The sequence below is a fragment of the Saccostrea cucullata genome, unplaced genomic scaffold (assembly GCF_032062105.1).
Source record: "Saccostrea cucullata isolate Sc308-1 unplaced genomic scaffold, CSIRO_AGI_Scuc_v1 ctg1913, whole genome shotgun sequence".
NCBI lineage: Eukaryota > Metazoa > Mollusca > Bivalvia > Ostreida > Ostreidae > Saccostrea > Saccostrea cuccullata.
Genome location: NW_026937385.1, coordinates 27,501 through 55,101, shown reverse-complemented (window position 1 = coordinate 55,101; position 27,601 = coordinate 27,501). Strand labels below are relative to the sequence as shown.

Here is a 27,601-nt window from a genome sequence, read left to right as displayed (position 1 = left end):
TTTCAGTGAGAAGAAACAAGTCTAGGAAATCATAGGATCTGCCGTGTTCCAGTATAATACGAAGGGTCATGCTCAACAAGAGGCCCAGGGGCCACAGCGCTCACCTGAGCACATCAGGCTTGAATTTACTCCACCACCACCCCCCTCACCCCCCCCCCCCCTCCAGGCGTTCATCATTTGAACAAACTAGAATCTACACTACCTGAGGATGATTCCATATAAATATCACTAATCATAGCTTTGAAGTACTTGAAAAGAAGATTTTAAAAGGTTTCCCTATATATCCCTATGTAAAACTTGGGTCGGCCATTTTGGCCCCACCCTAGCTCCGGGGGTAATGATTTGAACAAATTTGAATCTACACTACCTGAGGATGATTCCACATGAGTTTCATCTTTCCTGTCATAGTGGTTCTTGAGAAGAAGATTTTTAAAGATTTTTCCTATATATTCCTATGTAAAACTAGGGTCGGCCATTTTGGCCCCACCCTAGCCCCGGGGGTCATGATTTGAACAAACTTGAATCTGCACTACCTGAGGATGATTTCACATGAGTTTCATCTTTCCTGGCCCAGTGGTTCTGGAGAAGAAGATTTTTAAAGATTCTTCCTATATATTCCTGCGTAAAACTTGGGTCGGTCATTTTGGCCCCACCCTTGCCCCAGGGGTCATGATTTGAACAAATTTGAATCTACACTACCTGAGGATGATTCCACATGAGTTTCATCTTTCCTGTCATAGTGGTTCTTGAGAAGAAGATTTTTAAAGATTTTTCCTATATATTTCTATGTAAAACTAGGGTCGGCCATTTTCGCCCCACCCTTGCCCCGGGGGTCATGATTTGAACAAACTTGAATCTACACTACCTGAGGATGATTCCACATGAGTTTCATCTTTCCTGGTCCAGTGGTTCTGGAGAAGAAGATTTTTAAAGATTTTTCCTATATATTCCTATGTAAAACTTGGGTCGGCCATTTTGGCCCCACCTTTGCCCCGGGGGTCATGATTTGAACAAACTTGAATCTACACTACCTGAGGATGATTCCACATGAGTTTCATCTTTCCTGGCCCAGTGGTTCTGGAGAAGAAGATTTTTAAAGATTTTTCCTATATATTCCTATGTAAAACTTGGGTCGGCCATTTTGGCCCCACCCTTGCCCCGGGGGTCATAATTTGAACAAAACTGAGTAAACACTACCTGAGGATGCTTCCACATGAGTTTCATCCTTCCTGGCCCAGCGGTTCTGGAGAAGAAGATTTTTTAAAAATGCCATTAATTTTTAACAAATTCATGATTATCTCCCCTTGGAAAAGGGCGTGGCCCTTCATTTGAACAAACTTGAATCCCCTTCACCCAAGGATACTTTGTGGCAAGTTTGGTTGAAATTGGCCCAGCGGTTCTTGAGAAGGAGTCGAAAATGTGAAAAGTTTACAGACAGACAGACGGACAGACAGACGGACGGACGGACGCCGGACAAAATGTGATCAGAAAAGCTCACTTGAGCCTTCGGCTCAGGTGAGCTAAAAATGAGTTATAACAACAATCAGAAAGTGAATAAACGGACATTGTGTTTTAATCAAGAAAAGAATATTTAAGTTAAATCTTTAAGTCTAAATCACTGAAAAGCGTTTTTGCTTCTTTCCAAGCACTAAGGACATTGATTTAACAACCCTCGTATCATCAATATGTGTGCTGTTTTTGATATTTAAGGGATAGCTGTTTATTTTTTTGATTTCATGATGTGAAAAAAATACTGAGTGGCTTGTGTGATAATTTTATGCATAAATGCATGAACTTTTCATGCAAGCCAATCGATTGATCATCATCATGAAAATTAAAAAAAATCTTGCAGTATTCTTTATATTCACATTCTCTTGATTCCTCCAATCCACTTGCTCTAAATCCCGCTTCTGTCTCTATTTGCCCCGGCACGCATGTGATTTTTTTTTTTTAACCGCGCCTATCGATGAACCTGTACATTGATGAGAAAATAAAGTCCATTAACTATTTGTAATTTTATCTCGGACAAATAAATTGGAAATGTAATTATAGTCAATTAAAGTGAGGCATGTAAATTTCCTCCACACACTGTATTTCAACCTGCTGATCTCTACCTTTTCATTTTGGGCTAGATTCATCTTTTTTGCCCGCAATCTAGTTCTGGTAATGACTGCTGGTTTTATATCGATGATTGTTCGTTTTGCAACTGATTAAGTCTGTTGATTTTACAATCAAGTCTCTTGATTTAAAGCTGTTTTATTGTACATGTATTACAATACATTTTTGAAAATGATAAAATTGTGGGTATTTTTACCATTTTCGCCGCCCTTAAACACTCTCTTTGCTTAAGGTACATTATATTGAAGACAATTTTGTGTTCTTAGATGAAACCAAATCTAAACTTTATGTGTCATTAGCAATGAGAAAATAAGGATGCTTATGAAAAAAAGACAACTAAAGCACTTTGAAAGAGAAAGTCCTGAAGTTGTTATATTATAAATAGCAATAAAGAGAACTTTAAGCTGAATACTAAAATTCACAATTTGAATATACTTAAAGAATGAAATTTATTTCATCTTTTGTGATACAATTTAACATAACTTGGGGCATTTTACGCATATAAACCGCGAAGTTTCATTCCTTATACATGTAATTTAACTTCAGTGTAGACAATAAGACAATTTTTCCTCTGGAAAACGCTTCAAATATAGCATATTTTAAAAATAACGGAAAGCGGGGTTAAACGTTTTGATGTAACTCATTGTGACGTAGGCAAGTTATGCTATACAAAATTGATAAAATCTTTTTACCCAATCAAATGACGTGTTTATATCTAAATTCAAATTACTGTGAATTAAAGTGAGGCATGCCAATTTCATCCATACACTGTATTTCAACCTGCTGATCTCTACCTTTCATTATGGGCAAGATTTATATTTTTTGCCCGTAATCTAGCGTCATTTCAGGTAATCAATTGAAAATACTTTTTTGTCTTGTTTGCGACTAGGCTAATATTCATGACGTAACAAAATAGTAACTAATATTGTATATAATGCTTTAAGAAACTGAAGATCTGACAAATATATAGCTTTAACTAGTATTGAGTATTTATATTTTGCCTCCTTTAGAATTTTAAAGAAATATGGTCTACATTTATAATATAACATTCCTTACTCATGCATTAACATAAAAATGAATAATTAAATCAACATATAATACACAGTATTACTATGATCGCAACTAACATACCTTGAGTAATAATGGCAGGTGTGCTAACTGTAACGGATAAATAAACTAATTATTCATTCAAAAAGGAAATGTACAATCAATCAGTCAGTCATATTAGAATTAACCAAGAATTTGAATATCATATTCAGGTAAACATATCACATTGATATCGTGTTGGTTATTTATAAAAGAAAAAAATTATATTGACTGACGCTACGCAATGGTAGCTTGATAAGAAACAGAAACATGTCGATAAATGAAAATCACCTTGTGTTGTTGTGGTTACAGGAGCCACTGACGTTGACGTTCCTTGGGCTGTCAAAAAAATACGAGGTCTTTTTTAATGAAGGATATGGAGATAACAAACAGTATTCAATATCAAAGTTCATAAAACAATACAAAACAGAAGCAGAGCAAAGACGGTCCTCTAAAACATCAGGTAGTATCGGGTGCCATGGAGGAGTGAGCATCCCCTGCCGACAGGTCACAAAGTTGATGAAGATATATTGCTGCATAAGTAAGGGAAGTTGACGATAGAAAAGTTAAAGTCATCACGTTTATGATAGAGCTTTGGTGTTAGATTACCATTAATGTCTTTTCAAGTAAAATATACAAGTATGAAGCCGATATGTCAGACTGTGTGGTATCTTTTGTGTCTAGCTCCCCATGATATATCGTATCGACACAGGAATGGAAATTACCATTGTTAATTGACAATACGCCGTCGATATATCTAAATGTTGAGTTGAAGTCCACTGCAAATGTTGTTTTTTTTTTCACGCATAAGATTTCGCACAAATTCTGCTTCATATGAATGCAAAAATAAGTCTGCTAATAACGCAACTGGTACCGATGGAAATTCCAATAGATTGTTGGAATACCTGGTCATCAAAAGCCACACAGATATTGTCAATCAGAAACTCAAGAAAGCGTCTGACGTTATCTTCAACAGAATCCATAACATTTATGAAATTCCGATGCCAGTTGAATGATCGGGGTTTTCTATGATTATAAAATGTATGGTTGCCCTCTCCCGCCCAAATGGCTAAAATGGCTCGAATCAAAGGTTTTGTAACGCCAAGAGAAACATTAAATGTTTAAATGCAAGCCACATGCCAGCATTTTTATTGAAATCACTTATACCTACCTACCCTCCACCAACCAAATTTTCCTAAGGGCAAATAAACATTATTTAAAACTTGATCTAATTAACTTTTCGACACTCAGATATTAAAAGCAATACCTCCTTTGAAGAATAAATATATATTTCGTATATCTTTTCGCCATATCATTAATTGATATTATATATTAGATTCGAGATGTCGATCTGTTTTTCTTTGATTTTTAAATATTATGAGATGATTAATAACTTTATTTTGGAGAAACTGGAATAAGATTGCTAAACAGACAATGAAATACCTTACCCCTACCCCCCACCCCACCTCCACCCCAACCCTCATCCCCCCCCAAAAAAGACACAATCACTTGATATAACTTCCTATGCTGAATTTTGAATACCTATTCCGGTCATGATTTGAAAAACAACATGCCCTTGGGCCAATTCGCTAATAACTTTAGCATCGCTGTTTTTTAACAGATTCCAGATATCTGCTGTTCCTTCTATCTTATTTTAGGTTTTTTAAGGATGACGTTTACTCAGGTTTCAGAAAACAGAAAGGAAATTTTATAAAGTATAAAATGTTAAATCAAAAATTGTTCTAAATGGTTTATATAAGCAAGTTTTAAATCGAAATCAATTTAAAAATTTGATATTTTAATATTTAAAGAAAATATACAAGTGCAAAAGTCAATGTATGGTAATGCAGAGGATATTCGGACTAAATTTTTAATTTTTCATTTTTGTCAAAAATTTTGATTTCTTTCAATAATAATCACGAAGTAAAGGTTATATGTATTTTTAAACATCATTTTGCAAATATTATATGTGTTAGAGATCATAAATTATTTCAAATAATTGAATGCTACGAAATAGAGAAATTCAAAAATATGTACAAAAACCATTCCAGACAATGTATCTCAATAATTTGATCATTGACCCCATATAATATTAATACCATGAGAATTAGGGCATCAAAAGTAATCTGAGGCCATAGATAGTTTAGAGTTCTTATCAGTAAGATTTTTGTAATATTCGATTTAAAATGGGGAAAAATATAAATATGATAGAGGAAATTCGGACTGTTATAATTATCACATTTCTGGCCCAAACTCCAATCATTTCTTTATATGAAGCAACGTTGTTCCATTGCTATAATATTACATTATTTAAAGAGTTTAGTTGCTTGTAATATTTTGTGTGTATAGAAAAAAATTGGTCATAGTGTGAAAATTTGAGGTATTTCCCAGGGGCTCAGGGGCCACTAGCATGAAAAGTAGGTCATTGACCTAGTTATTTGAAATTGAAATTTATCACAAAAATCATTGGTGTACAATGCGCAATAGGTGGTTTTTCGTTCTTATCAGTGGAATTTTTGGTCATCTGAGTAAAGGTATACCTAGCTGCAGATCTGTAGCGTTATGGTTTTATATATATTTTGTCTTTGACCATAACGCTACAGATCCTGTAATGCAAAAAAGGTGCAATTTACGGCTCAATATTTTTTGCGCGCTTTTTGGGAGAATTTCTACACTTTCAAGCATTGCTCAATCAACTACCATTCTCTCTCTCTCTCTCTCTCTCTCTCTCTCTCTCTCTCTATCTCCTTTCAACCATTTGTAGTTTTCTCTACATGCAATAAAGTCGCTAGAAGTGAATTTTCAGCAATCTAACAAATAATTTTAATCAAGCGAGTTTATCACTTGTAGAGACGAGTATAAAGGGTTGGGAGGTGTATAAAAAATACATATTGGCTGCAGAATGTGTCTAGATTTAGGGAGTGAAAGGTAATTGATTGAGAATTGCTTGAAAGTGGAGAAATTCTCCATATCCGTGCACAGAAAATCGTGCACCGTAAATTGCACAATATTTACTTTACGGGAACTGTAGCGTTATGGTCAAAGACAAATATAATTATATAAAACCATAACGCTACAGATCTGCAGCTAAGGTATACCTTAAGTAAATAAAGTTAATCTCGAAGCTCCACAGATTAAATATCTTCCCTCATTTATTTCAAAGTTTGGACAAAAAGGGGGGGGGGTAATGATGTCTACATAATACCAAAGAGTTTATTATTCCGTTATTCAGAAAGGCCGAGGACTAACCCAAATCACGTGGCATTTTACAGGACATGTTGTTCGATTAACTTATTTAGTAATTTTTTACCATAAAGAAGGAAGGCATGGATGAAGGATTAAAGCAAATTCCGGGAGTACAACAACACCCGTGCATGGACTTCATTTTGGTACAACATATTGTGATTAAAGTTGAATTAAATCAACAAATAAATTACAGAAAAATTAGATTATGATTAATATTGTATTGCATTTGATTCAGGAACTATCTGATAGATATGTACGTAAACAAAATGAGACTCTCTCTCTCTCTCTCTCTCTCTCTCTCTCTCTCTCTCTCTCTCTCTCTCTCTCTCTCTCTCTCTCTCTCTCTCTCTCTCTCTCTCTCTCTCTCTCTCTCTCTCTCTCTCTCTCTCTCTCTCTCTCTCTCTCTCTCTCTCTCTCTCTCTCTCTCTCTCTCTCTCTCTCTCTCTCTCTCTCTCTCTCTCTCTCTCTCTCTCTCTCTCTCCAAAGCAAACCAGCAAGTAGTGTGCTTGATGCAAGTTCAACATTATTTGAAAGAAAATACCAGTACTCGATTTTTTACGGTAAACGAATTAAATGGTTTGACTATTGAAATTAGGCTGTAAAAGTGTAGTATAATTAATAATGAAAATTTGTTATATTCAGAAGCTGCAGATCAGTACCTCACTGCTCTGAAAAAAATGCAAAGAGTGATCAGAGTTATGGTCTGTCAATAAATTATTATTTTCCGGGAACTACATGTGTACAGTTATGCTGCTATTACGGACTATGCGTCTGTAAACGTCAGCACACTGTTTTAGCATGTCATATTGTGCTATTCGATTACTGTCGATGCCTTATTTTTCGCGAGTATTTATTATAGCGAATGATCTCTTGAGCATAAAATCTCGAGAAGAATAAGTCGCAAATTGACGGTTGGTCAAGAGGGTTTACATAGATTTCAGCACCATAAAAACAAAAACGAGTAATTTCATTTCCCGTTTTGTGCTTCTTCGCGAAATTACACGATAACTAATTTCACGCATACATTTAGGAATCTACAGTAAGTACGAATGCGATGTCTACTTCTTGTTTATCCGAGAATTTATCTTGATCAATACATTGGCATGAAAAAATGTGTTCACATCTGTGTGTTAGGTGTTACTACTGAGCATTGACATTGTTCAATTATCTAGTACATATGTATGCTGTTTTGACAAACTTGGTATCTAAGAATTTTTCTGCAATGGCTATAAAATTTTGGGTTATCTGTTAATGGATGGCGGTGCCAAAATACAATACTTCCACTTTCATCTAACAGCTATATGCATTCCAATAAGCAAACTTTTTAGAACAGTGAGTAAATGAAAATTTGATGAACCATCACATATACTCGTACATGTAATATAAAGTGCATTGTATTACCTTGACAGTATCCACAGTACAGCGGACATTTATCTGTCCCCACTGGGCGTACGTAATGCAGACAGAAGAACCATAGCTTTGACAGTTCGATATTTGGTTAGAGCAATTCAAACTACTTTGGGATAATGCTAAATAAATGTGAAAATATAAATTTAAGACAATTACAATAAGAATATTTCAAAAAAGTCGATATGCAATTCAGATAATAAATGAAAAAGCACAACTGTTAAGGTTACCTTCGCAAGTTTTACTTCTTAGCTCATTCTGAAGTAGGTGAAGGGCATCGAATGTGGAAACACGAAACACGTGTTTTGAATCTGAGGCTATATTTAAAAGTTCCTGTATGGATATTAAGTTTCCGATTCCTATTGCGAATGTTTTAATACCAGCTTTATGGGCTAAGTTGGCCGCCTGACTTGTTGCTGAAAGTGAAATGGACAGTCCGTCAGTCACAACGAACAAGACGTCACTAACAGGGGCCCTGTCACCACCAATAGGGGTGAAGCTGTGCTGAATCGCATAGGTGATTGCTTCAGCAGTGTTTGTGGAACCGGACATATATGGAATTCTATCGATGGCATTGAGAATGTCCGCCTTAGTATGGTATGTCTTTAAGTTGAAGTTTTCACGTATTCTTGTTGCAAAAGACACTACACTGATTTGTACATTGGATGGTCCTATGTCAAACTCTTTTACGAAGTTTTTGACAAAGTTAAGTTGTTCCCTAAAATGTTGCACTCCTTCACTTCCTGAGGAATCCAACAGAAAGACAATGTCAGCTGGTTTCAAGTTGCAATCTTAAAAAGTAGATGTTTAAGATGAAAGTAACGTAACCTGCGGTTATCTTTATTTCTGAAGCAGTATTTTGAGGTTAAAAAGGAAATGACATTAAAGACAACGATCTTCATTTTATGTTCCTTTATCGGATATAAAAATCATCAAATGAGAAGATGGTGATTGCAATTAAGAACCTTTATTATTATGATTCAGTAATTGCTTTTGAAGTCAACTTACGAAGGAGAGGATTTGGTGTACTCACTGGGTTGGTTAAGAATCCATTTGCCTGAAAATAAAGGAAACCGAGAATTAAGAAATACATCATTTTTACGCTGTCTACTTCTTTACCATTCACTGGTTTTGTAACACAAGATATGAGAGGATTTGGTGAACCTACTGTGTTGGTTTGAATGGTGTGAACTGGATACCTAAATATGTTAAACAAGAATCCATTTGCCTGAAAACAAAGGAAACCGAGAATTAAGAAACATATCATTTTTACGCTGTCTACTTAATCGTTACCATTTACTGGTTTCGTAACACAAGATAAGACCTGACAGATCTGAATTTCTAAAATGTTCAATCCCAAAAGAAAGGTCAATTCTACGATATAGAATGCAATAGCTGTGTGAATGTGGATATTTGTTTTTATCTTAAAATTATTAAAGATATATTTTAAAATTGAAAAAAAAGTAACGTACATTGTACGCCTATCATCAGATGGGGCTCGTTGATGTTTTACATTTAAAAGTGATGAACAAAAATTTGATTTTTTGTGCAGGTAGGAATGAATACCGAGCAATAGCGAACGCTGATTCCGCATTATATATCGATAAATTACTTTTTGCTTCTGTGTCTGAGTTTTATTCAGATTTAGCTACCAGTATATAAATTCAGATATATAGGACTCTAAAGTGTGATGGAACTCCAAAGTCCGATGGTCACGCCAAAGTCCGATGGTCTGCGCCAAACCCCGATGGTTTGACACGCCAAAGTTCGATAGTGCGGGGGAAAAATTAACGCTTATGACATCATAGTACTGCTGTGCCAAACTGCGTCGCCGCTCGCAGAAGGATAAAACGTACGCTCAACTAGGACCTCGGGTCCCCCGCAAATAGTTCGTTATTTTGCGTAGTAATAAAACATTTTAGGAACTCTTCAGGCATTAAAGGCACAAAAGTAAATTCATCGATATCAATACGGAGACCTCAGGTCATCTTATATTTTAATCGAATTTTATATGATAGACAGTTTTCTTTGTCTTACTCCAAAATAATCATATTTATAACTTTATACAGATCTACTTCCTAATATATATATATATATATATATATATATATATATATATATATATATATATATATATATATATATATATATATATATATATATATATATATATATATAAAATCAGAAACGGGAAAGTAATTAGGGGGACAAGAGGTAACCTTAAATTATACTGTACATCAGTAGGGAGACCAGTGGTCACCTTACCCTACTATCATATTGTACATCATTAGAGGGATCATAGGTCACCTTACATTTTAAATTAATAGGGAGCCAAAAGTAACCTTTTATTGCACATCATAAGGGGGACCTGAGGATACCTTATATTGTACATCATTTGGGGGACCAGAGGTCACCTTATATTGTACATCAGTACGGGGACCAGTTGTCACCTTATATTGTACTGTATATCACCTTATTTTATACATCAGTAGGGGAGCAAGAGGACCCTTATACTGTACGTCATTAGGGGGACCAGGGGTCACCTTATATTGTACAGCACTTCAGTAGGGGACCAGAAGTCACCTTATCTTGTACATCAGTAGGGTGACCAGAAGTTACCTTATATTGTACATCAGTAGGGGAACCAGAAGTCACCTTATATTGTACATCAGTAGGGGGACCAGAAGTCACCTTAAATTGTACATCAGTAGGGGGACCAGTAGTCACCTTACATTGTACATTACTTCTGTAGGGGACCAAAGGTAACCTTATATTGTACATCAGTTGGGGGACCAGAGGTCACCTTATATTGTACATCAGTAGGGGGACCAGAGGACACCTTATATTGTTCATCAATAAGGAGACCAGAGATCATCTTATACATGTATTGTACCTCAGTAAGGGGACCAGAGGTCCCCTCATGTTGTTCATTAGTAAGGGGGCCCAGAGGTCCCCTTATATTGTACATCAGTAGGGGTATAAGAGGACACCTTATATTGTACATCAACAAGAAGACCAGAGGTCACCTTATATTTTACATCAGCAGGGCGACCAGAGGTCACCTTATATTGTACATCAGCAGGGCGACCAGAGGTCACCTTATATTGTACAGTACATCAGTAGGGGGTCCAGAGGTCATCTTATATTGATTTTATTTGAACATTTTTTATTATGCAAATACATAAATGGATTGGGCAGCAGGCATAGCCTATATAAGCCCTCTCATCTTATATTAAACATCAGTAGGGGGACCAGAGGACACCTTATATTGTACATCAGTAGGGGGACCAGAGGTCACCTTATATTGTACATCAGTAGGGGGACCAGAGCTCACCTTATATTGTACATCAGCAGGGCGACCAGAGGTCATCTTATATTGTACATCAGTAGGGGGACCAGGGGTCACCTTATATTGTTCATCAGCAGGGGGACCAGAGGTCACCTTATATTGTACCTCAGTAGTTGGACCAGAAGTCACCTTATATTGTACCTCAGTAGGGGGACCAGAGGTCACCTTATATTGTACATCAGTAGGGGGACTAGGGGTCACCTTATATTGTTCATCAGCAGGGGGACCAGAGGTCACCTTATATTGTACCTCAGTAGTGGGACCAGAAGTCACCTTATATTGTTCCTCAGTAGGGGGACCAGAGGTCACCTTATATTGTACATCAGTAGGGGGACCAGAGGTCAATCTTATATTGTACATCAGTAGGGTGACCAGAGGTCACCTTATATTATACATCAGTAGTGGGACCAGAGGTCACCTTAAATTGTACAGTACATCACTAGGGGACCAGAGGTCCCCTTAAATTGTACATCAGTAGGGGGCAGTGGTCACCTTACATTGTACAATACATCAGTAGGGGGACCAGAGGACACCATATATTGTTCATCAATAAGGAGACCAGAGATCACCTTATATTGTATATCATTAGTGGGACTAGAGGTCACCTTATATTGTACATCAGTAGGGGGATCAGAGGTTATCTTATATTGTACATCAGTAGGGAGATAAGAGGACACCTTATATTGTATATCAGTAGGGGGACCAGAGGTCACCTTATATTGTACATCAGTAGGGGGACCAGAGGTAATCTTATATTGAACATCAGTAGGGGGACCAGAGGACAACTTATATTGTACATAGGGGAAACAGAGGTCACATTATATTGTACATCAGTAGGGGGACCAGAGGTCACCTTAAATTGTACATTAGCAGGGGAACCAGAGGTCACTTTATATTGTGCATTACATCAGCAGGGGACCAGAGATCACCTTATTTTGTACAGGGTAGGGGTCCAAAGATGACTTTATATTGTACAGTACATCAGTAGGGGACAAGACGTCACCTTATATTGATTTGATTTGAACATATTTTATTATGCAAATACATGAATGGATTGGGCAGCAGGCATAGCCTATATAAGCCCTCTCATCTTATATAAAACATCAGTAGGGGGATCAGAGGACACCTTATATTGTACATCAGTAGGGGGACCAGAGGTCACCTTATATTGTTCATCAGCAGGTCGACCAGAGGTCATCTTATATTGTACATCAGCAGGGCGACCAGAGGTCATCTTATATTGTACATCAGTAGTGGGACCAGAAGTCACCTTATATTGTACATCAGTAGGGGGACCAGAGGTCACCTTATATTGTACATCAGGTAGTGGGACCAGAGGTCACCTTAAATTGTACAGTACATCAGTAGGGGACCAGAGGTCCCCTTAAATTGTACATCAGTAGGGGGATCAGAGGTAATCTTATATTGAACATCAGTAGGGGACCAGAGGACAACTTATATTGTACATAGGGGAAACAGAGGTCACCTTATATTGTACATCAGTAGGGGGACCAGAGGTCACCTTAAATTGTACATTGGCAGGGGAACCAGAGGTCATCTTATATTGTGCAGTACATCAGCAGGGGACCAGAGATCACCTTATTTTGTACAGGGTAGGGGTCCAGAGATGACTTTATATTGTACAGTACATCAGTAGGGGACAAGAGGTCACCTTATATTGTACAGTACATCAGTAGCGGACCAGGGGTTACCTTATATTGTACATTAGTATGGAGGCCAGAGGTCACCTTTTACATGTACGAGGGCTGTTCAATAAATAATAAATCTCTGCTCTTCTCATACCTTTGCTGTTTTTGTCAAGTACATCTTATTGTAAATTTTGTTTTAAGGGTTTTAAGCAGTAGATTCAAGTTCATTATTTGTTTGAAATTCAAACAAATTTGGATAACTACAAATACTGATATTTTTAATAATTGTTTAGATATTCTTACACGCAGTCGTTTTCACTCATTTTTTTTTAAACATAGGGTGCCTTTTGAGTACTAAGCTTTTTTGACTGTCAAAAGCTTCTTTAAAACAGTGTGAACTACTCCCGAAATGATGTCTATCAAATTTGCTATGTGTCTTATATAGTCAATCATACACCATCAATGATTATTTGTTGAAATTTGGCAAATAGTACATTAGTTGTTTATTTTTTTATTGCAAGGACGGTATCCATTTTTGATGCCCATCATATAATTTTTTATCATTGAAATCCACCTGCTCAATTGTCTATAAAACAGACATTGATTGCTGTAAATTTTACATAATTATATCAGTGAGTATTTCTTTGGGATTCTTAGCAAGTTTCACAGCAGCTTTAATGAACGGTTTAATTTCACTTTTGTTTAGTCATCATTTCGTAAGTTCTATGGTCGATAGACTCGATACAATGACCTTGTCAGCAAATACAATTTATCATTGAGTCAAATGCTGACTGACGTTTTTCAAACCAATTGTTAGTCCATTATTTATGCACTGAATTGACGACGGATTTTTTCCGTTATTTCCTGATCATGACAACGGTCACACGGCGGGTGTGACTGGTCGGCAGGGGATGCTCACTCCTCCATGGCACCTGATCCAACCTCTGATGTTTCGGGGTTTGCTTTGCTCTTATTTTGTATTGTTTTATGGAATTTGAGATTGAATACTGTTCGTTATCTCCATATCTTTCTTTTTGATTCTGTACCATTCATATTTAATGCAGTGTCTCGAATACCCTTGTTTCCAGCTTCTCACATTGAAACTATGTGATGAAAAGTGGTCACATAAACTGTTATTAATTCATTAAAGATTCAATAATGAGAAAAAGTGTCAAGTTTAATGCCATATGATATCTGTATTGTATGTCATAGAGTTTGAAGGACATTATTTATTGAACAGCCCTCGTAATTTGTACATCAGTAGGGGGACCAGAGGTCACCTTATATTGTACATCATTAAAACTAATGATCACACTATTTTTAACTACGATGAGGAAACTGGAAGACACTCTATATTTTACATCAATAAGAAGACAAGTGGTCATCTTATATTGTAAGTCAACAGGGAATCCAAAAGACACCCAATATTTTAGATAAATATTGAGACCAAAGGACTCCTTATTTGGTCACCTGAATCAACTCATGTGACTTATTGCTACCTGTTTTTTTCTGGCGTCGTGCGCTGTGCATTGTGCGTTAACATTTGAATATTTCAGCTTTTCTCTGCAATTCCTCAACCATTTACAACCAATTTTGGAATAAAGCATCTATGGGTGAAGGGGAGATTTTTTAAATCATGGTCCCTGTCCTCCACACCCTAGTTGGGGCGAAACTACTACTATTGATGAAATCTTTAAAAATCTTCTTTAGTCATTGACATCAAGCCGTCGAACTGTTGGTATAATTATTAAAAGCATTAACTCTTCTACCAAAATTGTGAAATTCATTGTCCCAAGGTCAGGGGCCTTGGGGTTAGGACAGGGCTATAAAAATTTATATAATGAAATGCATTTATTCTTTGAAAATCTTTTCCTTTGTCCCTGGATATTAAACAAACTAACTACATGCATAGATATGATGAGGAAGGATATTCTCTCCAAAGTTTTGAAATTCGTGACCCAAAGGTCAGGGATTCTGTTGTTAAGGTGGGGCTATATAAATTGTAAAGTTAAAATTCATTAATCATTCACAAAATCTTCCTCTCTGCACCTGGATATTAATTAAACTCACTACATATAGTTATGATTAGCAAGGGAGCCTCTTCCAGAATTATAAATTTCAAGGCCCCTGGCTCATGGGTACCATTGAGGGGTGGGGACTCTAATTAAATACATTAATTGAATTAATGCTTTGAAATTTGTTCTTTGGTAGAAATCAAATTTTTTTATGAACAAGGGTGCCTTTTCCAAAATTGTGAAATGTATGACCCCAGGATGAGGGTTTTTGTGGTCAGTGGGCACTACTAATTATTGCCAATTATTACTGATTATTTGAAATGCACTTTTTGTTCCCCTACGCTCTGTATAGGTATTAAGTCGCCAAACTAAGCATGCTAAGTATATAGTTATGATGAGCAATGGTGCTTTTTTCACAATTGCGAATTTCATGGCCTCTGGTTCAAAGCGCGAAACAAATTCAACTGTTTTAAAGTTTTTACATGATGTTTAGATGAGCTATAAAACCCATAAGCCTCTTGTCGTATTCTTATAAGAAAAGTTCTAGTTTCCTGTTAATATGCATTTTATCTGTAACCTCTGGTCCGCCCTTATTTTTCTTTTTAGGTGTCTCTTGGTAAGGAGGGTCTAGAATCGTTGATGCCTTATCTCTGCATTCATATCAATTTCATTTTATGTCTTGTTTCCTTAAAAATGTACAACAAAGGGGACCACTGGTCTCCCTATTTATGTACAACACAAGGCCTCCCTTGTGTTGTAAAATGTAAAGTGACATTAAGTCCCATAATGATCTACAACTAAGGGTGACCTCTGACCCCCTATTGATGTACAATATAATCTGACGTCTGGTCTTGTACAGTATAAGGTGACCTCTGCTCCCATTTCTGTTGTACAATATAAAGGTGACCTTTAGTCTCCATAATGAAATAAAATATAAGGTGACCTTTGATCAACCTATAGATGTACAATATTAGGTGTCCTCTGGTCCACCTAGTGACGAACGTAAAACTGATCTGAAAGCTCTGTACCCCTACTGATGTACAGTATAAGGTGACCAATGGTCCTCCTACTGATGTAAAATATAAGGTGACCTCTGGTCCCCCTACTGATGTACAATATAAGGTTACCCTTGGTCCCCCTACTGATGTACAATATAAGGTGACCTCTGGTCCCCCTACTGATGTACAATATAAGGTGACCACTGGTCCTCCTACTTATGTACAATATAAGATAACCTCTGGTCCCCCAACTGATGTTAAGTGCAATATAAGGTGTCCTCTGGTCCCCCTACTGATGTACAGTACAATATAAGTTGTCCTCTGGTCCCCCTACTGATGTACAATATAAGGTGACCCCTGGTCCCCCTACTGATATACAATATAAGGTGACCCCTGGCCCCCCTTCTTGATGAACAATATAAGGTGACCCCTGGTCCCTCTACTGATGTACAACATAAGGTGACCTCTTGTCCCCCCGCTGATGCACAATTTAAGGTGACCTCTGGTCCCCCTACTGATATACAATGTAAGGTGACATATGGTCCCCCTACTGATGTACAATATAAGGTGACCTCTGGTCCCCCATTTGATGTAGAACAGAAGATGACATCTGGTCTCCCTTTTGATGTACAATATAAGGTGACCTATGGTCGCCCTAAAGATGTACAATATAAAATGCCCTCTGGTCTTATTTACTTTTTGTTACCTCTGGTATCCATATAAAGATTATGGGAACAAGCGGAAGTCTTATATTGTACATCAATAAGGATTTCATTCTTCACAAATTGTAGTATATGAATGAGACAAAGGTAATCTTACGTGTACATTATTACGATGTGAATGTTGTAAGTAGGCAATAATTTAAAATCATGGTATGTGTAGAATTATTTTTCAAATCCTCTCCAAAAAAAGTTTCGATCCTAATTTTTTGACAGAGAAAAAGTGCACAATTTCTCCGAATTCTCTAAATGTATTGTTATGTGTTTTGTGGGTTCGACCACGGATGAAGTTTTGATAAAGAATTTTCCTTATGTTATTTGACGTATTTAGCTGATTTGATTAAATATAAGAACAAACACAATCAAAAATAATAAACAACACAATGATTTAAACTTATCGTCTATATAAGTATAATTTTTATTAGTTTGTTATCTTCCTATTCCAAGTACTAATCCCTGGAACACTATGTTTGAGCACTAGCTCCCAGACCTATACTTTCAACACCGGGTTTAACACCCGTTTATCCTGTATAATAATAATTTACTCTATTCTAGTAACCTGTAAGGATTTATATAACTCAAATGGTCCGTCTGCAGAACTTTGAGACACCGCAAATAAGCTAACATAAATACCTTACCTTGTCCGTAATACGTCCTTCCTCTTCTACGCCTTCTCAATAACTGAACACCGGGACTTGTGAGCCGCTTATATAGTTCTGCTGAGTCAGATCTTGATCTTCTAAATGTTTGAAACATTGACTGGATATAGGAGATAACTTTTGATTGCTAAGACTATTTTAAACCCTGATTATATAAATATTTTAAAACTCGATCAAAGGAATTTCACTACAGTATGTAATTGGAATTTGAAGGATTATTCAACTTGCTTGTCTTCAAATAGAGTATATTTATCCCAAAAGTAAATAACAATTGGTGCATTTTTAAAAGTTTTATTTCTAAATGTAGTTTTATGATTTATGAATTTGATGTGTTAATTCCAGGGAAAGGGGAGGAGATTAACTCCATGCAACCCCAAACTTCGCAATACAGGGAGTACATCTTCTTTGTAAGATAAATAAAATCAGGGGTTTACTAACAGTGGCGGATTTAAGGGGGGCGCACCCAGCCCCCCCCTAAAATTGTCAAAGTTAACCATGGTTAACCAACGCGCGGTATTCAATTTGTCGGCACGGCCAGGTGTGTTATAGACCGAAGACATTGGTTAACGTAAATCACAGTTTCGTCTAGAAAATGTAAATATGTACTTGGTAGACCTCTTTTTACCCTACAAAATCTCTAGAATCCAGGAGCTAGTAGCCCCCCACCAGGGCTTTGCCCTGGACCCACCGGGGCCTTAGGCGGCCCCCATTGCCTATTTTTGGCGCCCCCTCTAACTTCAAATCCTGGATCCGCGCCAGACTAAAAAGTGTTAAAGTGATGAGGTCACCTATTGAAGTATGACCTCATAAGGAAGACAAAGGAAACATTAAATAATTTATTAAGGTCTTTCGTTTCCAACGGAAGACCTTCTACTGATTCTGTTGGATTCTTTTTTTTTTCTTCCACTTCCTAGACGCCAACTTTGAAGCCTCATATCTCACTCATTTCTCAACGGATTTCGCTCAAACTTTCAGAGTTAATAGACGTTACTAAACTAGATCAGAATATTCTCTAACATTTTAAAAAGTCACTTCCGGTTTTGCTTATTTCCCTTTAAACGAAAATTTATGGCTTTCGTTTCCAGACAAAGGCTCGGAGACGGCTTAAGCTGGAGCAAAATTTTACTGGTTTTAGATAACAGAAGGATCAAAGTTGTGCACATCGGTTTTTGTTTTTCGATTTCTTTATTCAAAATGGCACTATATAGGGGTCAAATATTAGAACTCTTAAAAGAGCTAAAAATTACTCATATTTTGCTTTTTATCTTCTAAACTAAAAATATTTTGTAAAAACATTATGAACATTATTTGTGCAGAATTAAAAGATCTTTCGAATGATATCTCGGAGAAAGGACTGACTCTTAAATTAAGGGATCTAGAGGGGTTTTTTTCCATGTATCTCAAAAAGTATACAATACATCAAAGAACCAAAGTTTTTGAAAGTCTCTAGTTAAATCTACTGATGTCATCAAAATATGTCCTGTGACGTCATTTCCGGCCAAACCGGTAGTAGTCCGAAACTGAATATTTTTGCCGTTTTTGACATTTGTTTGGGAAATATTTGTCACTTGAAGCATAAAACTTAATTTTCCGTCCATCGACGTCACTTCCGGTCAAATAGGAAGTAGCAAAAATGGCTTACTTTTTGCAATTTTCAACATAGATTTGGAAGATTTAAATCATTAGAGTCGTCAGTTCTCTCTTTTTTTAAAAAAAAATAAAAGTTACTTCCGGTCAAACAGGACGGAAGACCTATAACGAGCTTTGCTCTAGTTAACAAATAATTATTCCATTATGTTAAAGGATTTGTGATAAGTCCGAGCGAAATGAAGAGGTAGAGGTGGTAGGGGGCAAGATCTTCATCATCCCCCCCCCCCACCGTTTGTTAGAGATCTGCGAATCCAGAGACTGGAGTACGTCGTTTACTCTGAGTCGCTTACTATTAGTAAGGAGATCAGAGGTCAGGCACTGTGTTATATAGATACTATAACCTTACATTGAACAATAAAATCATAGGGGAGACCACTGGTCTCCCAACATAATCCATAAATGTTAAACTCTTATATATCATATATCTTATAATATTGAAGTTAATGTTGCTCAGCACCCCCTTCTATTTCTAATACCCATCAGATGGTTATTCCTTCGACAAAAATAAATTTTCTGGGTTTTTTTACACTGTTAAGGCTTCACAGTATTACGATTTATTCTATGTTCACTTTACGTATGCAACGCACTACATTTTGTAGCGGAGTAAACAGGCCCGAAAGTCGTAAACTGAGCAGGGGACCTAAGGTCCTAGTTGAGCGTACGTTCTGCGATCGGGTTCGAAGTGCAATTATTCGCTTTTTCCACTGAGGCCGAGCTCGGAGCTGAGAACAACCCACCAGATTTTTCTTTTTTCTTCACATCAAGTCCACAAGATATTGTACATGTACTTTACAAGGATGAAATCTTATTCATACAAGGCATTACTTTCAAAAAATGGAACTCATTTATTGACAGGTATGTAGAATTGATGACAACAACGTAGTCGATATCCCGAGTTTCCTCAAATTTCTTCTGCTTCTGCTTCTGCTTCTGCCATGTACTGCCCACAATCAACTAGTTGATTATTATGGCATGTGTGGTGCGCATGGAGTTCCAAAATCATAAAAATTTAAAAGGTTAAAATGTTAAAATATTAATTATGATTCATGGCATATAGGTGGTCACCTGAGACCTAAGGTCTCAAGTGTTTTTGCCATGACAATCTCTGGTGGTAGGTGGTTCCACTCTTTGATGGTACGAGGGAAAAACGAGAATTTTCTATAGTCACTTTTACAAGATGGTAATTGGTAGGCTTCTTGGTGAGTATGTCGTGATCGACGTAGTGGTGGGATAAGTCGGTCATGCTTGGTAATGGCAACTTCATCATGAACGATCTTATAAAACAGGACGAGTACGTACAATTCGCCTACGTTCTTCCAGTGTTTGCCATTGCAGATGTTGTATCATGCTGTCCACACTTGACCTGTTTCCATGCCTATTGCTTACATAGCGTGCAGCACGTCGTTGGACCATTTCCAGATTATGGGTGTCTTTTTGGGTGTAGGGGTCCCAGACAGGTGCTGCGTACTCCAACTGGGGTCTAACTAATGACTTATACACATTCTCCTTTATTGATGTTGAGCTGATATTTAAATTTCTTTTAACAAGTTCGACATAACCTCTTGAATGAAATATTAAAGATAGCGTTATTTAATTTTTCACGGGTAATGGAAGTTAATGTAAATATTGAGTATGTGCATGTTTATAATACTGATTTATACCAATATACCTGCATGTACTTGTTCATTATTTTCACTAACTTCGTTGCCCGTGGCTATTTTATCATTTTTGTCTTAATGTGCAATTATTTCAGCATAAACACAGTGGCCTACCTGTTTTATATTAAATTTGATCTATATTTTCCATTTGAGTCACCAAGTTTAAGTTATCAGAGCAAGACCAGCTCCAACTAACATAAATGTAAAAGCCTGGCTGTGTTGACCAAACTTGCTTGATTCATGTGTCCAGGGAATACACACTTTAAAGGTATATAGCTTGATAAAGCTATATAGCTTTACTCAGAGGTATTACAAATACCTTGATCAAAGTATTTTATATGTAATGAAAATTCAAAAAGAAATTCTTAAAAAATTGAATAATTAAAATCGAGTTCTGAGTTGTTGTCAGTAAATTTGCTGCCATGGGTATCCAGAGAAGATTACGTACTATGGCAAGGAGGCAACATTATTAGGAAGTGATGCTTCATTTGTTGGTAATAGGACCATTTAAATGGCGAACACACCGTATTAATGACAATTTACAAGTAGGAGAATAATGTTTTTACTGATTTCTCGTGTCTCAGTTAGCTCAGCAAAATAAAGTTGTATAAGGTAGGCAGAGTTGCGACACCAGCTGGTGTCGCTAAATTCCCACTTTTCAATATGGCCTCCGCTTGACTCTCCCCTGCACAAGTCACAATATAAAAGCGGGGGTTAAGGATCAGTCATAAATCTCATTAGTTTTTGATGAGTGACAAGGTTATAAAGTTAGTTAATCGATTTTTCAGTGAAAATAACACCAAACATGAAATCAGCTTGGTTTATTTAAATGGTTCTATCTATTGCAGACTGCTTTTGCTGCTAAGGGTATCCAGAGAAGATGTCAGTAATATATTATATATCTTATTGGGAAACAGTGGGGCGCCTGATGGGGGAAATTATGTTTATCTCCCTATTAATGAACACACCATCAGGAATGCAGCTAATGGGATCTTCAACTGCAAAGAAAGTTTGCCAAAGGTTAGTCCAGTACAATAGTAAGTATTACATGTAATTTCTTTAAAAGATTGAATATGATATTCCTCAATAATATTTTACAGATTTATACATGTACTTTCTAAAGGTTATAAATAGGAATACTGATAAACACTGATAAATCTCATTCTGTCTTGATGGGTCAGTGTTACATATTTTATTTTTCAGTGAAAATAGTACAAGGAGACAGGACTGTGGGCAAGTCATGTCTGTTTTATCGTTTACAAGGACAGAAATTTCATGAAGAATACATCCCCACTGACGAAATTCAGGTCAGTAAAATTATATATCTCCTTAATGGAAATTCAACTCAGTAAAATTATGTATATCTCCCTATTAATGAAATTCAGGTCAGTAAAATTATGTATATCTCCTCTAATGAAATTCAGGTCAGTAAAATTATGTATAATCTCCCATCTAATGAAATTCAGGTCAGTAAAATTATATATATCTCCCGTCTAATGAAATTCAGGTCAGTAAAATTATGTATATCTCCCGTCTAATGAAATTCAGGTCAGTAAAATTATATATATCTCCCTACTGAGGAAATTCAGGTCAGTAAAATTAAAATATATCTTCCCACTGTAGAATTTCTGATTTCTGACACAGAACCAAGACCAACAACAGTTATAATTAAAGTATTATAATTATAATTTTTGTAATGAAGATTATAATTATACTGCCATGTATTTTATTACCATGTTTGAAGACTGCCTGTTGCAGGTTTGCTGCATTCAGTGGAATTACAAGACGACAGATGATGTGGTCAAAGTGGAAGTGTGAGTTGTATGAAGGAAAGAAACGGAAGAAAATGGATGGACTTAAACTCAGTAATGAAGAGGTAATAGTCAGTCCTTAATGAACTAAAACTCAGTATTTAAGGAAGAGGTATGAGGTACATCGCTACCTCAAAAGTACTCGCGGAAAAACAAAATGGCTGATGTTATAAACAAAGTCCGTCTCAAAAGTTTTGGGGCGAAATAAATATTAAAAAAATTAAAAACACTTACTTTAATATTTTGTCAAGCAACCTTTCGGTCAAATTACTGCCATAATTCTCCTTGGAAGTGAATTGTACAAATTCTGGACATAATTTGGCTGATAGGAAGTCCAAAGATCGTAAATGGCGTTGAAAGTATATTTGGAGTTTTTATGTTTCGGGCAGTGTTTTGAAGATCATTTTTTATGCAAAGCCATATATTTTCTATTATGTTTAAATCTGGTGACTGGGCAGGCCAGGTCAAACAGTTTATATCATTGTCATGTTTATATTCTTTAATAATTCGTGCTCGATGCACAGGGGCATTATCGTCCTGAAACCGGTAAGTTCTGTTTGGGAAATGACGGGCTAAAACAGGCCAGAGATTGTTTTCCAGGATTTCTTGGTACTTTACAGCATTTATATTTCCATCAACTTTGCATAAAGTTCCGATGCCATGCCATGTTATACAACCCCATATCATTATTGACACTCGATCGCTTCTTAGGTCGAGGACACATGCACTGTGGATTCTAAGCCTCATTTGCAGATTGCCACACATATGCACGATTATTTTGTCCGATCACAATCTGTGATTCATCACTGAATATAATTTGCTTCCATTTATTCTGCACTGTCCATCTCCTCCTCGCAAGACACCACGAAAGTTGTTTTCTTTTATAGTTTACATTCCTCACGACCATTTTCTTCCTCACAACTCGCCTGAAAACCTTGTTCCTATGTAATTCGTTAGACAGTCTTATGGTGAACGTGTACTGGTCCCCCTGTATTAAATCCGCAGTAATATCTCGCAGCGGTCTCTCACGATTACTTCTACGAGTCCAAAAGTCTACTCTCTGCCTGCTTTGTAACTTTATGGAGGTCTGCTGGTTCGAGGCATTTTTTCAACATTTCCGTTGTTCATAAATCGTGTCCATATAGACCGAATTGTTGATTTAGGTAAATTCAACAATCTCTCAATTTCACAGTTTCTGAGTCCCTCTTGTTTTAAATCAACGACCAGTTTTACATAACCTCATTGCTAATTCTTTTGACTTGCGTCCCATATTGGAATTCACCCAACGATAAAAATAGCAGACGAAAACAGTGATACGTCATCAGATTAGGTCATTGGTCATGTGCTAAGAATAGGGAGATAACTCTAAATAAATCAACAATCGAGGAATAATGGGGTAAGAATCATTTTTAAAATGAAACTTAAAAATAAAAAATTGGCCATTTTTTTTTTTCGCGAATACTCTTGAGGCGGCGCTGTATGAGTTAGTCCTTCATGGACTTTAACCTCAGTAATGAATTGGTAATAGTCAGTACTTTATGGTCTAAAACTCTTTCGACAAGACGTCGGATGTCATTGATTCCTTATAAATGGACTGTTTTCTTTAATTTTGGCAAAAGTACATGTGTGACATAAATGTGTGTATTTTCTAAAAATTGTAATATATAGGTATTCAATGCATTAAAACATTATGTAAAGTGTTTATCATAATTAAGCTACAACTTCAGATTACTACTTTATCTTCATTCAAATGATAAATATGAAAGGATTTAAAATTTACCAAATATATTTTAGGAATCTGATGAGCCTAGCTTAGATGCTGAATTCATAGATGTGTATAAAGGAACCCATGGAGTTATCCTTATGTATGACATAACAAAACAATGGTAAGTCACCTAAAAAAAAAGGGGGGGGGTGTTAGTCATATCAACATGATCAAAACACGGGGTTAATCGTTTCTGAAAACAGTGGTTAGTCTTCTCAAAACAGGGGTGTGTCATCTCAAAACAGGGGTATATCATCTTAAAATCTATCACACAATAAGACATATCAAATAATTGTAAGTCACCTCAAAATGGTCAATTGTCATAAAACAATGGGAAATCATTGATACAAAGACGAGAATAGCAGCAAACAGAAAAGGCAATGAGGATAAAGTCTCAACAATGGATACATGGGTAAGACACCTAAAGCAATGGTCAGAAAAGAGGAATAACTAGTTTGACCCCCCCCCCCCAGAAAAATCAATCATGGATAGTCATTTCAAAACAGTGAAGATATCAAAATAGTACATCTCATATAAAAGAAAAACTATGGAACAATATCACAAGTCAATGGAAATTCAGCAGAAAACAATGGGAAGATAGGAAGGGAAACATATTTTATTTAAATTTAACAGGGAAAAACATTTTCGATTATTGTGTGTAGGATGTCCATTTTCTGAAGCACAGATCCTAAGTGATCTCCAGATTAGGATTTCTAGTAGTAAAACGGGATTTGTTAATTCCCAGAGATATATTGGCAGACAAATTTTTCAGGGTTGGCTCATAATATTTTAGGGTCAGTCAGGGAACTGGAAACACAATGTATTTACATGTATCTTGGCCTGATAACTTGTAAATAATTTTATATAGGTATAAAATTTAAAGATATTTGATTGATAGCTTCACAATGCTGTGTTTTTAGGACCTTTAATTATGTGGAGAAGGAAATGGAGAAAATCCCGGTTCACATTCCTGTCCTAGTGCTGGGAAACCATCGAGATATGGGGCATCATCGCACAGTGCTGGAAGATAAGGCCCGCTATTTCTGTATGCATTATGAAAGGTAATTAGTAAGAGGGCACAAACAGTGCTGGAAGATAAGGCAGCTATTTTCGTATGCATTAGAAATGTAATTAGGAATAAGGCACAATCCTGGAAGACAAAAGCTTGATATTTTCTCACAGAATTATTAGTAGAAGTGAAACATTATTGCACTGATTTATGAAAATAATTGTAAAAATTTTTATTCATTATTACCCAGTATATCATTAGATATACAGTGGACCCTCAGATATCCGGACGCCAGATATCCAGATGCTTCAGTATCCGGACGATCTTTCATTGGAACAAAATTTTAAAATGTTATTCTGTCTTGTTTAAGTGGTGATTCAGATATCCGGATGCTTCACATATCCGGACAAATTGACTGGGAACCAAAGCGTCCGGATAAATGAGGGTCCACTGTACTGAGTCATCACTAATACTGTGGTTTCATTAATATTTGTTGAGCACCAATTTTCGAGGATTTCATTGTTGAGCAGATCCACGAATTTAAATGTTCATTGAATAAAGAAATATGCTATTCATTTGTATAAGCAATGCTATTGTCCATGAAATTACGTATCCTTGAAAACGTCATTTTTATAAAATCCACGAAAATTGATGAAACAACAGTAACTCAGTATTTTAGGCCTATGGAATCAGCCATTGTATGGTACGTTGAATCATCACTAATAATTATGTATTTCAGACCTATGGTGTAAGCCATCAGCTACTTCATGGTTACTGTGGTACTACACTTTTGCAGGGGAAAATAATAACGTTTGGGGAAGTTTTTGTTGACAAAAAATTAAATGACGTATCTTTAAGAATTACTTTTACGTCATATTTCACCAAACTATATCATTTTGCCCTACAAAAGAGCAGTACTGAGTTACTGTGAAATGACGGTTTATAGTTAAGTATGCTGAGTCATCACTAATATTTCTGTATTTCAGGCCTATGGGTTCAGCCATTGTTAGGTATGCTGTGTCATCACTAATATTTCTGTATTTCAGGCTTATGGGCTCAGCCATCATTAGATATGTTGAGTCATCATTATATTTCTGTATTTCAGGCCTATGAGTTAAGCCATTGTTAGGTATACTGATTCATCATCAATAATTCTGTATTTCAGGCCTATGGGATCAGCCATTGTTAGATATGCTGAGTCGTCCATGAGGAATGGATTTGGTCTCAAATATCTCCACAAATTCTTCAATCTTCCATTTCTCACTCTACAGGTTGTAATGATTTTCAGTAATTCAAATCTGTCAGAAATGTACTTCTGGTAATACCAACAATTTGGTAGTTTAATAGAGATTTTATTTCTTATTTACATGTATTTATTTCATAACAGCTTTCAGAAAAAAAGAGCTAGACAGATCATTTATATATAAGATGATTTAGGCATTGATGTAAAAGAAAACACCAATTAAGCACTGTAAATTAATACTCCAGCATACATGGAGCTGGATTTCAGCCAATTCTCGATACTCTGATCTCAAATTTTAGCATACAACATTGAAATTCTTATAATTCAGTCAGAGCTTGAATTTCAGCATTTGACATTGTAAATCTTAATGCATGTAATACATTGATCTCCGTTTTCAGCTTCTGACAATTCAGTTCTACACCGAGATTGACTTTACTCTTCTGACGTTGTTCAATACAAAGAGTTTTTCAGCTTTTGACATTGTAAATCTCAATGCGTTTTGCTGAATTTTAGGCTTATGCCATTGTTAATATAACAATACACTTAGTTTAATAATGACAATTAATTGTTGTGATCTTGTCTTCATTTTGATATCTGTCATTTCATATAAAAGATTAATCAATAATCTGAATATTAATTTTCTTCAGAGGGAAACTTTAATGAAGCAGCTTGAAATAAATGCACTTGATATGGAGTCCACCTTAGAGGAACTGGATATCCACGAGGAATCAGAGGAACAGAATTACGATGTGTAAGTCTAAGTTAGGATGTACAAGTCAGAGTTAAAGTGTCTAAGTCAAGTAATGATATACAAGTCAAAGTTATGATGTACAAGTCAGGCCATAATAAATAAATTGCTAGATTCTCATCCGAATTTTTTCGAAAATTGAGGCGGGCGGGTGGCTTTTATATTTTTTAGTTTTTCAATTTTGCAGATTTTTTTATTGACCTGGTCAATTGGTGTAATTTTATCTACAATACCCGAATAAAAATCATAGTAAAGGTTCAATTATCTCTTACTCCACATCATCACCAATCTTTTTCAACCAACGAACCTTGTTTAAAATATATACGCATGTATTACAGCAATTACCATCTTTTCAGCTGTCAAAATCATGTCGACTTCTTCGCAGGATTTAAAACGAAAGTAGAATGGTAGATGAATACCGATCCCAATCAGAATTAAGACGAAAAAAAAAACAGAAAAAAAAAATCGAGG

The 27,601-nt window shown here is 36.1% G+C and overlaps 2 protein-coding genes and 1 long non-coding RNA gene across 3 annotated transcripts in view; 1 reads left to right on the top strand and 2 right to left on the bottom strand.

Moving 5' to 3' along the window:
- Positions 1–3,245: 3,245 nt before the first annotated feature.
- LOC134248110 (uncharacterized) lies at positions 3,246–7,886 on the bottom strand. The gene is made up of 3 exons (XR_009987979.1): positions 7,852–7,886; positions 3,496–3,543; positions 3,246–3,276 (listed from the first exon to the last, which is right to left on the bottom strand). It is a non-coding gene; the product is annotated as an uncharacterized LOC134248110 (long non-coding RNA).
- Positions 7,887–7,893: 7 nt separating this feature from the next.
- Positions 7,894–10,825, bottom strand: LOC134248106 (cartilage matrix protein-like; the record flags this gene model as incomplete). The annotated part of the gene is made up of 5 exons (XM_062730526.1): positions 10,751–10,825; positions 9,026–9,085; positions 8,866–8,914; positions 8,088–8,648; positions 7,894–7,979 (listed from the first exon to the last, which is right to left on the bottom strand). Coding segments are annotated over exons 1-5 (831 nt in total), but the record flags the coding sequence as incomplete, so codon positions are not given.
- Positions 10,826–22,383: 11,558 nt separating this feature from the next.
- The window catches only part of LOC134248109 (rab-like protein 6), a 15,545-nt gene continuing 10,327 nt past the window's right edge, over positions 22,384–27,601 (top strand). The window contains exons 1-6 of the mRNA XM_062730528.1: positions 22,384–22,430; positions 24,160–24,251; positions 25,051–25,191; positions 26,126–26,149; positions 26,329–26,410; positions 27,030–27,133. Coding sequence (XP_062586512.1) covers positions 22,401–22,430; positions 24,160–24,251; positions 25,051–25,191; positions 26,126–26,149; positions 26,329–26,410; positions 27,030–27,133 — 473 coding nt within the window. The 5' untranslated portion in view covers positions 22,384–22,400. The remainder of the gene's footprint in view (positions 22,431–24,159; positions 24,252–25,050; positions 25,192–26,125; positions 26,150–26,328; positions 26,411–27,029; positions 27,134–27,601) is intronic.